Raw genomic sequence first — 14,057 nt, 5'->3', positions numbered from 1 at the left:
TCTCTATAATATGTCATTTTTGAGTGGTAAAGGTTAAATTAAATTAAATGTCTTTTATGTTCTTTCTGAAGTAACAGCTGCATTATCTTTCTCTCTCCTCTATTTCCTATGTACTTCTCCTACCATAGGAAACAAGGACTTCTTCTGAGAGTATTATTTCTGTACCTGCTTCAAGTACATCAGGTTCCCCAAGCCGTGTGATCTATGTGAGTATTTCATGGTGAAATTCGTTCTGTGGGATGGGGAAAATCCTGTGCTTCCTTCTACAGTTTAGCACGTTGTATGGAAAGTTAGTGTCTCCAAACCACTGCAGTTGGTGATTCCTCTAAAATGGAATTTACTTTCTCAAGTTTAAAATGTTTGAATACTGCATTTGCCATAACAGAATACTGGCAGTTTCCTCTAATTTTTGGTCGTGTATTTATAGCACTTGAATTACAACTAGAGCTGGCTTATACCAAAGCATGCAGAATACCACAATGCTTTCTAAAAAGAAAAGTTTAAGTAAACAGTACAGCCCACAGGTAGATTACAAGCTTAGATTTGAACACGACTTGTCTAAATTGAGCTCTTGAGCCTGCATCTGATTGCTTATGAAAACACTCATGCGTGTGATTGCCGGACTCTGGCCTTGCCAAATGCCAGTCCCTAACCTCAGAGGAGCTTTGACGTGTTTATGGTTTAAGAAGTGCTGGCTCTGGAAAGCCCAGAGAGAGAATTCAAAATAACAGGTATTGTAAAATCTTATGATGAGTCTTTTTTCAATAAAAGATCAAAATTACTGTAGGTAATGTTCATGGCCAAATTCTCAACAATAGGTAAAAAATATCTACAAGTGTGGCATGATCCCTACAAATATCTCTTGAAGAGCTTCAGTATTTCACAACATTTCTATGTTCTGGCCAAGTATCCCTTTGGTAGATGGATTGTTCTCATCAGTTAGGGCCATATGCTGAGAAAATTGCTAGAGATGCAATTGCCTTCCAGAGAGGTAATTTTACAAATATTGAGGGCTTTTATCTACTACACTAGGACAAGCAAAAAAATGCCTTGGGTCTTCTTCCTTCAAGTAAAAGTTATTTTGAATGCCATATACCCTTTATCTGAGCAAGACTGAACTCAAAGTGGAAGAACTGCCCCTTATCTAAATGCTTGTTAGTGTTTCTGAGCTCCAGTGCTGGTGAATACCAGTGGTATACTCCAGTAAAAAAATGTCATTGTGAAGACAATTCATTGTGCTGGGAACCTATTATAATGTAAGCACTTCTTTTGGCCAGATGATCTCTATTTCTCCAGCCATGAACCATCTCATTGTTTTTATCAGCATGACCATTCTTCTAAGATTTATGTGTTTTTAGTGACAGTTGTCTGACTGTAGGATGGTACTGTTTTTCTTCATGTTTGTGATTACAGTTTTAAATACACTTCACAGGCTGATAAAAGTCAAGGACTTGTTTTTGAAGGCTATCACTAAATCAGCACACAACTCTAATATTTGTTACTGTAATATACAGCTGCAACTGCGAAAGAATAAAGTTGTCTAGCAAATATGAGTCAATTGGAAAAAAAGATTCCCCAGAGGAGAACAAGTTCTTGCTCTATCTGTCTTGTCTCTGCTTAATTTTCAAAGCTGTGAGATTGATTAAATCCAATTTTGGCTTTCACAAATAGGAAAGTAAAAAGAATTAAAAACATGTTAATGAATTCTGTATTGCCAAAATGGTTCCTTGGCTTTTCTACATCTGCTTTCTCTTACAGGAGTGTTATGATGTACAGGCATGTTCAAGATTTGTCTTGTGTGCTTTTGTGATTGGTTTTGCCAAACATAAATTCATGCTTCCACTGAAAGGAAGGTCCTACACACTGTGTAGCCCTGTCCCTCTTTGGCCATGTCTTCTCATCTCCTCTTTGGTGCTAGTACTAGTGGGTACACAGAGGTGTGATCAGTCAAATTTGAGACCAGACCGAGCTAAAAAATAACCCAGGAAAAACCCCCAGACAACAAAAAGAGGTTAAAAAAAAAGAACCAGTTGTCTACATGTCTTCTAGTGCTAACGTAGAAGGCAGAGTTGGATGGTGCACTCAGGACAGCATCTTTCAGCAGGAGCATAGATTTAGGTAAAACTGTGCCTTGCCAACTGGTGAACTCTGTGAAGTACTGTGTTGGACAAAAGGGAATCTAGGGAAAACAGTTAAAGCTTAGGAACTGTGAATTTGTCGTGCTCACACTTTCAAAGGCATCAAGTCAGAGCAATGCAGTCGTTCTGAACAACATCCCATCTCAGGGCAGGCGTGTTTCTGGGTCACAGCTGAGTTGTCATTTAAGAAGAAAAGTGTATTTTGACTGGATCTGAATGTGGTTCATACAGCTGGTTTATTAAAGCCATACCACTTTTTCTTCTTCTACTGATAACAGGCTTTGTTATCTTCTTGCACTGAGAGAGGGCACAGGCCAGTGCCTTTTGAAGGTAATACTGGGCGTCTTTTCATGATCTTTAGTGATGGCTTTATTATATCCAGACTGAAAGTTGCCCTAGTGCTGACATGCCCTCAGAGCCCCTAAATACCACTTAAAAATTAGTTGATTTCTAAATTATGCCATTAAATAAGATTTAAATAAAAGTCCTGCTTTATACTTTACTAAATTTTATTAAGAGAGAGTTAGCTGCTCCAACTTAATATATCCAGCTGGAAGGTTTAGGTTAGTTTACATGTCTGTGTTGTATGTTCTCTTATACAAGGAGTAGAAATCACACTATTTTTATACAGATCATATTCACAATTATACAATTGTAAAATTACATATTCCAAATGAAAAAGATACTGTAAACTTAGAGCATGGTTTTAACAGAATCCAAAATACCAGATTATTGAAGAACTGGCTTAAAGCCTCTAAGCTGTAATTTGAGCCTTCCTTAGCAGATTTGAATTCCACTCACATAATTGAAAGTAGGTGAAACAAATAAAATAAAAACACAGTGTAGATTGAACTTCTGGTGAATTGAGTGTTTAGAAAACAACTGTATCGCTAAGGTGTTTTTTCATCCAAATTTGCCTACATCTTTATATCTAAACTGAAAGGTATTACATAGCTACATAAATTTTACTCCTGACAGTTCTAAAGTCTAGTGGGAAGTTGCACATCTACATGGAGAGATGGAGGCAAAAAGCCTGTAATTCATGTTTAAATATTCCCAGTTCTGAACTTCTTTGGACTCACCAGAATAATGCTCACAAGCCTGGATACCTTAAAAATGAAATCACAGCCTCCTTGGCCTTTCTTCTAGGTACAATGCTGCCAAAGTGTTCCTGGAACAGACTCCTTACCTTTGCATTACCTGTCTCTGCATCAGAGCTTGCCACTGGCTTCTCAGTAGGGAGGGACTTACTTTTATTAAGGGGCTATTTCTTTGCTCTTTAGCTTCTTAAAGTAGCTGGAAGGAAGGGGAGACCTATAGATTGATGAAGAATCACATATTTGGTTAAAACACATTTTTTCATTACTTTTGAGAATGGGAATATGTGATGTTTATGGCAGCTTTGTTGCACTTTCTTAGTTAAGAGGAATCTTCCTTCTTTCCATGTAGTTTAAGTTTGAACAAAGTCATGCATTCTTTTAGAAAAAAAGGATGACTGAAAATTATCAGACTAAATTTTTCCTGTATGATTAACTTGATAGAAAACTTCCTTGGAAAATCTATTAAAATTTTCTTAGCTCATACTAAGAAAAAGTATAATTACTGCACACATAAATCCTAGATATTTTTTGTATTTTTGCATGTGGAAAACATTATTACAGTTTTATAGCTGATCCTACTGATATTTTCAGAGAACAGCAAGATTCACTCATCATTTTGCTGCCAAAAAAGAGCTTATCATTCTGCAAAACATGAACTGGGAATGAGGCAATTATGCTGCCTATTTCTCCACTCTCAATGTGGCCAACTAGTAATCGTATCTACAAGATAGTATGTGCTGGATACAGTTTTGGTGCAATTATAGGAAAGATAATCTGTGCAAATGTGGCAGTTTGATAATTACACTTTTGAAATAAGCATAGTAAGAGGAGAATGGGGAGCAACACAGCCCTTTCCCTCTGTTGGCTCTGTGAGTCTTAGGACATGATTTGAACTTTACTTGATTGGCATCTGTGATCTTCCATCTCATCCACCATGCTGCAAATCCATCATCTGTTGGTTTGTGACCCAGAATTAAGAGCTACTTAAACCTAGTCAGGAAAGGAGGTGAAGCTGTGAGACACTACTTGAATGGGAAAGATTAAAGACCTGACTAATATTTTTAAGCATATGGAGAAGTATACGTTGGAAATACGTATTTGATTATTCACTACTGCTTACAGTAGGGGAATTCTGCACAGTGAAACCACTTCAAAATTAAGGTTGTTTTGCCTGAAAAACACTGCAATATCTGTCTCGTATATCTGCTTGTGCAGACAGGAGTAAGTGGGATATAACCAGGGAATTGGAATGATGCCATGCTACTCCTGTTAGCCAAATGTCAGTGGCAAAGTCATATAAGTGACAAAGTTCATAAAAGAAAACAGAAGTAATATTTTGCATTGTGTAGCAAATACAAGAGATTTATATGTGCACAAACACAAAAGGTGGTTTATTATGATGATGACTTTTCTACCTATGCTTATCTGTCCTTGTCTGATTGCATCCTGATCATATTCTTTCTTGTTCTCACTGCTTTCTTTCCTCCTTTTCTTAGGCAAAGCTTGGAGATGAAATTCTTGACTACAGGGATTTGGCTGCTCTTCCTAAAAATAAAGCCATCTATAACATTGACCGCCCAGATATGATCTCCTATTCTCCATATATCAGTTACTCTTCAGATGACAGGCATAGTTACGGGGAGGTACTGAAATATGGGTATTTTTTTTCTATGAGTTTCAGGTTTTATGTGCATCATTGAACATGTTGCTGAACACTACCAAACCATGTGCATAACTTCTTTAAAAAATGTAACTTTTATAGCTTCAGTTAATTGAGTCATGTCATCCATTCATTCACAAGGCCTTCCAAAAAAAATCAAACAAGACCAACATGTTCATTTCACTTTTTAGTTTGTGGAAATGAAAGAATTGCTTTCTGTGATCATTTTTTAAAGAGATGACATGTAATTAAAATATGTTTTTCCATGAGAGTAGTTTCTGCATGCGGTAGGAAACAGGAGCCATTGCTAATTATAATGCAAAAATCAGAAGTGAAGCCAAATGTCTTCCATGATTTTTTTTTTTTTGAAGTGTACCATGTTATTTTGGTAACACAACAGTGGTATCACTTTCCTATGTACAAATTTCTTTCAACTGTCCCTTACTAAAGTTCACCCTCATGTCATGCACACACTTCAGCCTTTTTGTATGCAGAGCTAATATGATACAGTTTCTGCTAATGAAATCTAATTTAACATTATACTAATAACTAATAGTAATTCTGTGTTTGCAAAACATACTTGTATGTAACTCCTGTCATGCAAGTTAGCTTTTCTTCTTTCAACATATGTACCTTTCATTTGACTTTCTGATTTCTTTTAAAATTTTAGCTACGTTTTTACAAACCAAACCTTTTCTATATGATAAGTATTAGCAAAATACATACAGTCTAGAATGGAAGTCTGCTTTGTTCTCTATAAGTGAATGGGTAGAAATAAATTCTATAACTGATAACCATAATATTTTTACTAGCCCTAGTTCTGCTATCACTTATACCTTTTACACTTAATCAGTACCACTAAAGTCTCAATACTACTGTCAGGTGAAGTGCAGCACGTATGTTAGGCTTTAAAGACTTTCTTCCAAACCCTCTCTGCCCAATGCTGAACCACAGTAGCTCCATTATAATGTATCTGAAAAGAATTAAAATTGTATTTGATAAAGGCTTTAAATGGCACTTAGGTCTCTGATTTCACAAAACTAAAAGCTGCTGCCTAATATTGAACCTATGGAGCATAAGCATTTCCTTTCTCTGTCAAAATTTGTTGGTGCTGATAATGTTTTTGGCCCACTGCCTGGTGACACCTAGGCTTGGCAGAGGTGCATAGACCAAACAACCTTCTACCCCGTTCCTGTGAGGACTCAGTCATTGCACCTGCTCCACGGTTATTCTGGGCTATGCTTGCAATCCAATGTGCACTTTTTCCTGGTGCCCCAAATATTTATATCCTGTATATTGCCAGAGTGAAAAAAAAACCCAAACCCTGTCTTCCAAATTTCAGCATCCTGGCTACTACCTGCAGCTGTGATAGTTTCACTAGATTTGCTCAGCTAGCCAAACATACCATTTAATTTTGAAAGGAAAATGAACATCAAATGGTCAAATTACATTATGTTTAATTGAAAATCAAATAGTGCAGATATTTTGTTTTTCCTTAAAACAGCAAGTTCTAGTCCTGATTCTGGAGGTCCTTCAGTGCAGATTTAATTAGGGCTTGTGTGTAGTTTTCAGGCAGTTGTTTTAAATGGGAGTTTGCTACTAGCAGCACTCTCTGTGGCACAGGACTGGCCTCACCAGACCCCAGGACTTTGTAGTAGAGAAATCCTTAAAAGACTAATATGAAATTATTTATATATTATTCCTTATGTACTTAGATAATAAGAAAAAATGCCCTAACTTAATTGACAGGTGTTTTTCCTAACTGTATCATGTGTATCATGGATAGTGATATTTTTAAAGTAGTTCTTCTCACAAGTAACCTCATGCATGAATTTGTATCACTAATTTGTTGTGTGTTGCTGTTTGCAGTCACCTCAGTTGCTCTCTCCAACACCTACTGAGGTAATCCCCAATGCCTTTGTTCTCCTATTCTGACCCATTCTGTGGTGCATAAACCTGGTCATACTGATAACCAGCGGCATCTGAAGTGTGGAGTTTGCCTCCTGCCTCTACAGTGCATGGGGTTTATAATTTATGCTTTTCACAGTGTTACTTGTGTTCGATAAGTACTCTGCTTCTGGATTGTCATCTGTATGCATCTGTCTCCACTGTCATCCATGTGTCTGCTTTCCAAAATAAAGGTGGTATGGTGGTCACTTCTTCAAGCTCTACTTAATAAATTATATTGGGAAATATGATTTATGATTACATTTAAAGCTGCCAGCATGAGTTGACTTGAATTGATGCTTGGCAAAGCTTTCTCTTCTTTTTATTTCTCTTTTTTATTCCACAAATAGTTAAACTACTTATACTATTTGTGCTCACATACTGTTAAATCATTTGCACATACCTGAAGTTCTTAGATCGGTGTCCTTTGATGTGCATTAATGATCAAAACTAGTCATTGCTTCAAGAAACATCACTTTGGAAGCAGTGAAAGCATTTCACATAGTTTCCCAGATTACATACTCAATTACATATCAGAGGTCTGGCTAATTTCTCCATTATCCCAGTTTATGTACTGGAAAATTTTGGTAATCATGGAAAACTGCAAATTGTCATTAAGGACTGTAAATCACAAACTGTTACTTTAACCACTAGTTAAACAGAGAAGTTAACCAATAGAGGTGTAATTTAATTGATAGTTTAAAAATATAAGCGTGCTTTATTTAATACTGGGTTTCATGAACTAGATTGTTTCTTACAGAGATACAAAGTACACAGAAGGTAAGGTCTGAAACAATATGAAGACTTGGTGTTTTGGAAGATTATAATAATTTCCTTAAAATGACATACAAGTTAACAAAGTGCCAATATTCGTAAGTTCCAAAAGTGATACTGGTGTGGAGGTTGGGGCTGCCATGATTTGTGTTACATGAATACTCTCACGTTATCCAGCTTCTCCATGCTTGCTATCTTTCTCTGGAGAGTCCATTATCAGGTGCTTGAGCATCATCATCTGCAAACTTGTCACCAGTTTTGTTGCAGCGATTTTTATTAGAGGAAAATTCCACTGTATCATACAATTGGACACATCACAGACCATTAGCTAACACTCATATGATATTTAAATATCATCACAAGACTTTGTAGAGACATTGCAATACTACTTGTAACTCTCTTCCCAAAGGTTAGAGTGGGTAGTAAATAATGTAACTACTTTGGGAGGGAAACATCTCAAGCTGGACGTAGAGTTGGTGGCAGAATGTCCACAGAATGCTGCGTGCTTGGGAAGGCATCAGTTGTTCTCTGCTTTTTCATGATTTCTCCTAAACTTGATATTAAAGCAATAATGCTGCTGACCACTATACAAAACTGATTTTCCACTTTTGAAAAGGCAGTCAGTGGGCCTGGGGTGAGGTTGAAGGGATGGAGCACACCTGGACCACAGGAGGAAAACCGATGGTGTGGGAATATTGTACATCTCTGTAGAGTCAAGGATAATCCCATCTAAAGATGAATGTATGGATATAATTAAGTTGTCCTCATAGGAATCTGGGTGATGATCATGGGGCCAAGTAGGGTCTACTGTGTGTTTAAATGATGAAAAATCCAGTGGGAGTCACGCGGATGCTGAAGGATGTCCCCATATTCATAAGTGACTAACCCCTGCTATGGTATAGCATATCTTTACTCATTTCTACTGGGATAGGGGAAGGGAAGCATTTTTTTGAGTATGTCTTTCCATAAAGGAGCATCTGCAGTTTACGTTGATTTGTTCCAATTTGAAGTTAACTCAAACTGATTCTCACTTGTCTTAAAAGAAACAAGAAATTTGAATTTGCTCATGTAGCTATTTTCAAAAAGTCACTTCCACATCTATTTCACTCAGTAAGGCTTTTACTGTTAAGAAGACATGCAAATTGTAGTTGCAGTTTAGCTGTAGGGAGTGAGAGGCTTGGAATGGGTGTACATGGTTTTAACTGATTGAAACCACAGGTTTAGTGGGACTTGAATTGTCTTACTTGCTTTGCACAATGCTGCAGTATTAATGCTATTGCTGTATATGAGTGTTTATATGTATTTCGTAGCATAATGACTGTGTTACAGTGTGGTACATTGGGCAATTTATACAGTTGGTTTTGTGATTTAATGAAACCAACAAATACTGATTTTTGTGTTGTCTATAACCATCATGCACCCATTCATAGGGGCCCAAAGTGGCCATAATGCTATCATGCCAACCTGATCTCATCTTCCACCCACCTATATATGTTCTTTTCAAATTGTATTGTAATTTTAAATTCATGTGTGTGCTGACTTTCCTGGTAACACGACTGTTCTCTGATACTTGGCAGAGCTCCTTCAGTCACGTTGAGGTGGAGGTGCTGAAAGCCACCTCATTTCACTGGGATTGCATGGAATCTTGGGACAACCACTTCCATCCTCGCAGCACAGAAACATGCAAAATGGCATACTCTGCCTGTTTCAGAAGTCATTTCTCTTCCCTAATTATGTGTATTTTGTGTCTTCCTCTAAGGGTGACCAAGATGACAGATCTTTCAAGCAGTACAGAACATCAAGCCCGAGCTCTGCTGGCTCGCTGGGCTATGGTCGCTACACCCCAACCTCCCATTCTCCTCAGCATTACAGCAGACCAGGTAATCAAAAAGCAGCCTTACTTATTCTCTAGATTTTTCCATGACTTGGTTTTATGATGCAAGTAGAATAGACTCCAGGGGACAGGAGTTTAAGGTGGAATAGCAGTTAATTGCAGTGATTTATTTACTGTAATCAGGGAATCCCATGTGAAGAAAGGAAACAAGTGCTTCAGGAACGTGCATCTAAGAAAACAAAAATAGGCATTTAAAAAAATTTGATTTTATGTAGATACAAGATAGAATAGTTTAAAGGACTTAATCCTGGTCCCATCTTGCCTGAAGGTACATATTCAATCCGCAGCTCTTTCAAGGTGTGGCACAGTAGCAGTGAATGCACACAAGAGGGTGATTGAGTGATTTCGTATCCCTTCTTGTATCACAGGGTCATGGTTCATTTCTCCTCTCCACAGGGCAGGAGCTGGAGAAGTGATTAGTGATTCTAGTGGCTGGAGTTTGAAGGCCAGGTTGATTTAGTCAAGAAGTTTACAGCAGTGTTTATTGCAGCTTTGGGCTGTAGTAGCAGCTGTGCTGGTGCTCTTGTCAGAGAGGAGGGATCACCTCCTTTTGACCTTTGCATGCCTTACAAAAGCCCATTCATATTTGAGATTTGCACAGAGTTTTATCCTTGGAAATAATCAATAAAATTGCTCAAAATTAATTCTGTTTTTTTCTCAACTCCATCCTTCTGGTGGAGAACATAGATCATTTGTATTATTTTCTTGGTGTCTTTTAATTAACATTGGGGATACATTATAATTATAAGCTAGTTTGGAAAATTGTGAGCTCTTAATCTTTCCAGGGAAATGAAGATTTTATAGGTAACAGAAATGGTTTTTGCAGGAATTGAATATTTTTACTATGTAAAATCTTTGACAAAGTGGAAATAAGTTTGACTATAAAAAGATCTATTAGAGAAAGATAGTTTCTCCTGAAGGTCTGTCATGCCTAGGCTTAGCAGCACACTGTTAAAGCAATAAGGAAAGACAAAAGGATTTATTTCCAAATGAATTCTAATGTTTTACAGCTTCACTGAAACTTTGGAAGATAATCATCATAATCACCACTTTTAATAATTGCCATTAGTCCTCCAAAATATGTTTTCAGGACATTATTACAGCAAAGCAAACAAAGATGACTTTTGAGAATGGTTTTCAAGGTACTTAATCATATGTCTAACTTTTAGAGCTTGAATAACTTCAGGATGTTTCTTCAAATACTTGAATTAGCTCTGCACTGGAGTGCATTGTGAACTAAATCCTACCGGTGTGCACTGCTGGCAGTGAGAACTGGACCCACTTGTGGCGCAGTTCTCAGCAGAGACAAGGCTCTCCCCATTTCATTTCATGAGATCCATTTTGAGCATTTATCATTCCCTCTTGCAGCTTTTGAATATGCAGGTTTTCCCCTGAGTGCAGCCATGCTTTTTGTGGTGCCTTTTCTGGAATATTTTCTGATGCGTTACAGTTTATGGGATACTCTCTCTGTCTGCAGAAAACCCCTGTCCCTTGGCCAACCCCATAGTGTGGCCACTGTCATGTTCTTAGCAATAACCAGCAAAAGATGAAGTCTTAAATATAGACTATGTTTTCTAAGCATCAGGAAGAAAATGTTCCTGAAAAAAAAAAGGACGGCGTTGTAATTTGTGGCTTTCAGTAAGTGAACTAAATAGTTTATTTTCACTTACTCTCTGTTGCCCCCAGCTGGTACTCAGAGTCTTGGTACCAGTAGCTGCATCTCCCTGCCCCAACACCCAAGCCCTACATCTACATTCAGACATCATTACATCCCTTTCTTCAAAGGTAAGGTCCAGGAATGCAAAACCGTGCTGTGATACTGTAGATTTATTCAGCTGTGTTTCACTTTTATGTGTGTGCAAGCATGGCTTCCACTTGGATAAAATTTGTCTTAATTTTGTGCAAGTGCTTTCTTGATGTACTGTGTAAGTTTTACGAACTGAGTGGGTATGGGTTGTTTTATTTTTGCTTTTTTCAGTGAGTGTTAAGTGTCTTTCAAAGGGGTGGAGGGAAGGAATTAGCTTTTATAGTGAAATTGAGGGAGGGAATTACTTAAAAGTCTGTTTGTTCTAAAATATCTTTACCCTATTGTGGTGATTATAAATAGTATAATAAGCTTATACATTGGATACAACATAGGGTGATCAGTTATCTAACCTTCCAAATTTTAGATATTCTTCCTATTATTTGTAGCATTGCCAAAAGTTATGGCAGCTGGTTAAATCAATACAGCTGCACTGATTATCAATTAATCTGTGCCATATATTAGAAGACAAGAGTAACTGAATCTATTCTCCTTGCAATTAATTTTTTTGCAGTGGATATTAGCTTTTAACAGCTTCCATGTTGAGGATGTGGGACAGTACTGAGGAATGCCAAGGCAAAGCTATTTTTTTTAGCTTGTTAGCTAAATGTCAGAAAGAGAAGACATTCAGCTACCACGTCTTCCCCTACTTCTGTCTTCTCTAGTAGCAGTATCAGCTGTAAGGAGACATGAATAGCAAACGTTTTCAATGCCTGTTCCTTGACTCTCATGATTTAATAAAGTAAAACTGTTGTTCTTGCTGTTGTAACCATTACAGAAAAGGAAGTGACCCTCTGCAGGAGATAGACTTGCACACTCAAGTAAATAGCAGGCACTCATTTCCTTTGGAATAATAAGTAATGCATCTTCATTGGGCCCTAATGCACCCAGAAACAGTTCTGCCCAAAATCAGCTGAATTTCACTGGTATGAACAGGTTCAAGTCTTCCAAATATGATCCCTGAGAGAAAATTTTGGAGGAAAAAGCTGATGAGATTAAACTGATTGCTACCATTTCAGAGTCCACCTGCAAATCTCCTTTCCACAAGAAGAAGAAGTCAACCTCCCATGCATTTTTTGGAAGGCTGGCACACACCCTGATATTCTCTGCAGCACTGCTTTTTTAATCTGTCCTCTAAATTTGGATGGTATTATGCAGCCTGATGTACTGAGTAAGAAAAACTTCTTTGCTGTGCTGCAGTGCACAATTTCACTGAATGGAAAGCTCTTCCTTGAAGTCCTGCTGGCAGTTACTTGGCAGCACTCCTGTTAAAATGAGCTTTTGTTCAGTGCTACCTGCTGTTGCTCAGAGCAGCAGCAATTATTAAGTGTTGCTGTTTGGATGAAGAAATCCTCAAGTTGGTAGTTCCTTGTACCCAAATAACTGTTCATAATGTGATCAAAATTATAATATTTTGCATTCTGAAGCACTTTTTGTCAAGGAGCTAAAATATTTTTTAAGCGGTACCTTAAAGTGCTTCACAGTGCTCTTGTGAGGCTAAAAAGGTGAGCCTGTTTTTAATTTTCCTAAATAGGTAATCCTGAGCCTTGCTGAGGTTGTATAGATTATCCACTGGTTTACACTGAGTTAATGTGTCAGTCCAAAAGGAGTCAGAAGATTTGCCCTATCCTTTTCAAGGTCTCTGAATTCTGAGTTCCAGTCTGTGCTTTTTTTCTTATCTGGAGGAGCCTTTTGATGGTGTGGATGTGCTCTTTTTTTCTCTTTGAAGTGGTTAGTGTGGAAAGAAGAGGATTTTAGCAATAGTTGCTTTGTATCCAGACCAACTTTAATGTTGCCACTTCAGTTTTAAGAAAGTGAAATCATACTTGTTTAAAAAAATATGATTAAATCCAAAAATAATACACTGCTTCATAGTAGTAGAAGTAATCTTTGTAGAACAAGCACTCCACATTTGTCATAAAAGATATTTCTTTAAGCTTCCAGGAGACAGATATGTTATTACTCTAGGGAAATTAAGACAAGCAAAATCTTCCTTTTGATTTCACTGAGTTTGCATCATATTTTTCCTGAGAATGACATGGTTCATAATTTTTTTCCAGTGAAAAATATGATTATGGAGTTCCTGTTCTTCCGTCAGTGTACTGTAGCCTGGCTCCCATGCAATGTAATAGGATGATCTGTTCTTCATCATGAAGGAAGGTGGTTTGGTTGTGCTCTTCTAAGGATTTTTGTCTTCAAAATAAGTCCAGCTGCACTTGAAGAAAGCTTGACAGTTCATGCCCTTGCAAGTCATAGGGTGTGATATTCCAAACACCTGTGGTTGGTGTGGCTCTTCCTCTTGAGGTAATGGAGTCAGTGGGTGTGCTGAGCCCTGCTGAAAAAATGCTTACTTAAAACATGGTGGACATTATCTTGCCTTTCTAGTGCAGGAGCACAGCTTCCAAAGCCCATTTATTTGGCTTTGAAAACTTGAAAAGAATTAGTCATCAGACTTCAAAAAGCTTTGTCTATCTTAATGCAGCGTGGGCAGAGATATTAAAGGATCTGGTTTTGTGAGTAGGCTTGGACATCTCCCTCATTAGGCCAGAGGCATTTGTTTGTTGTTCAGTCCTGAACTTAGACAGCTCTTACTGTAACTTGTTATCAAATTTCCCATCCTCCCAGATAAGATAAAAGCTGGAAGGAAGGAAGTATAAGCAATATTATACTTTTCCTGACAGTCCCTTGAAAAGGGAGCATAGTCAAAGCCCTGGTCAGTTGGCTCCACACACACAGACTT

The 14,057-nt window shown here is 37.6% G+C and overlaps 1 protein-coding gene across 1 annotated transcript in view; it reads left to right on the top strand.

Annotated features, from left to right (window-relative positions):
* ABLIM2 (actin binding LIM protein family member 2) overlaps window positions 1–14,057 on the top strand; it is a 139,466-nt gene that overhangs the window by 92,694 nt on the left and 32,715 nt on the right. The window contains 4 exon segments of the mRNA XM_051798339.1: window positions 129–206; window positions 4,735–4,881; window positions 9,379–9,499; window positions 11,200–11,298. Of these exon segments, the coding sequence (XP_051654299.1) occupies window positions 129–206; window positions 4,735–4,881; window positions 9,379–9,499; window positions 11,200–11,298 (445 nt within the window).

This window comes from Manacus candei, unplaced genomic scaffold, assembly GCF_025592945.1.
Source record: "Manacus candei isolate 608988 ecotype Guabito, Panama unplaced genomic scaffold, ASM2559294v1 h1tg000048l, whole genome shotgun sequence".
NCBI classification, from domain to species: domain Eukaryota; kingdom Metazoa; phylum Chordata; class Aves; order Passeriformes; family Pipridae; genus Manacus; species Manacus candei.
The sequence above is the reverse complement of the archived record's forward strand: the minus strand, read 5'-3'. Positions and strand labels throughout refer to the sequence as shown.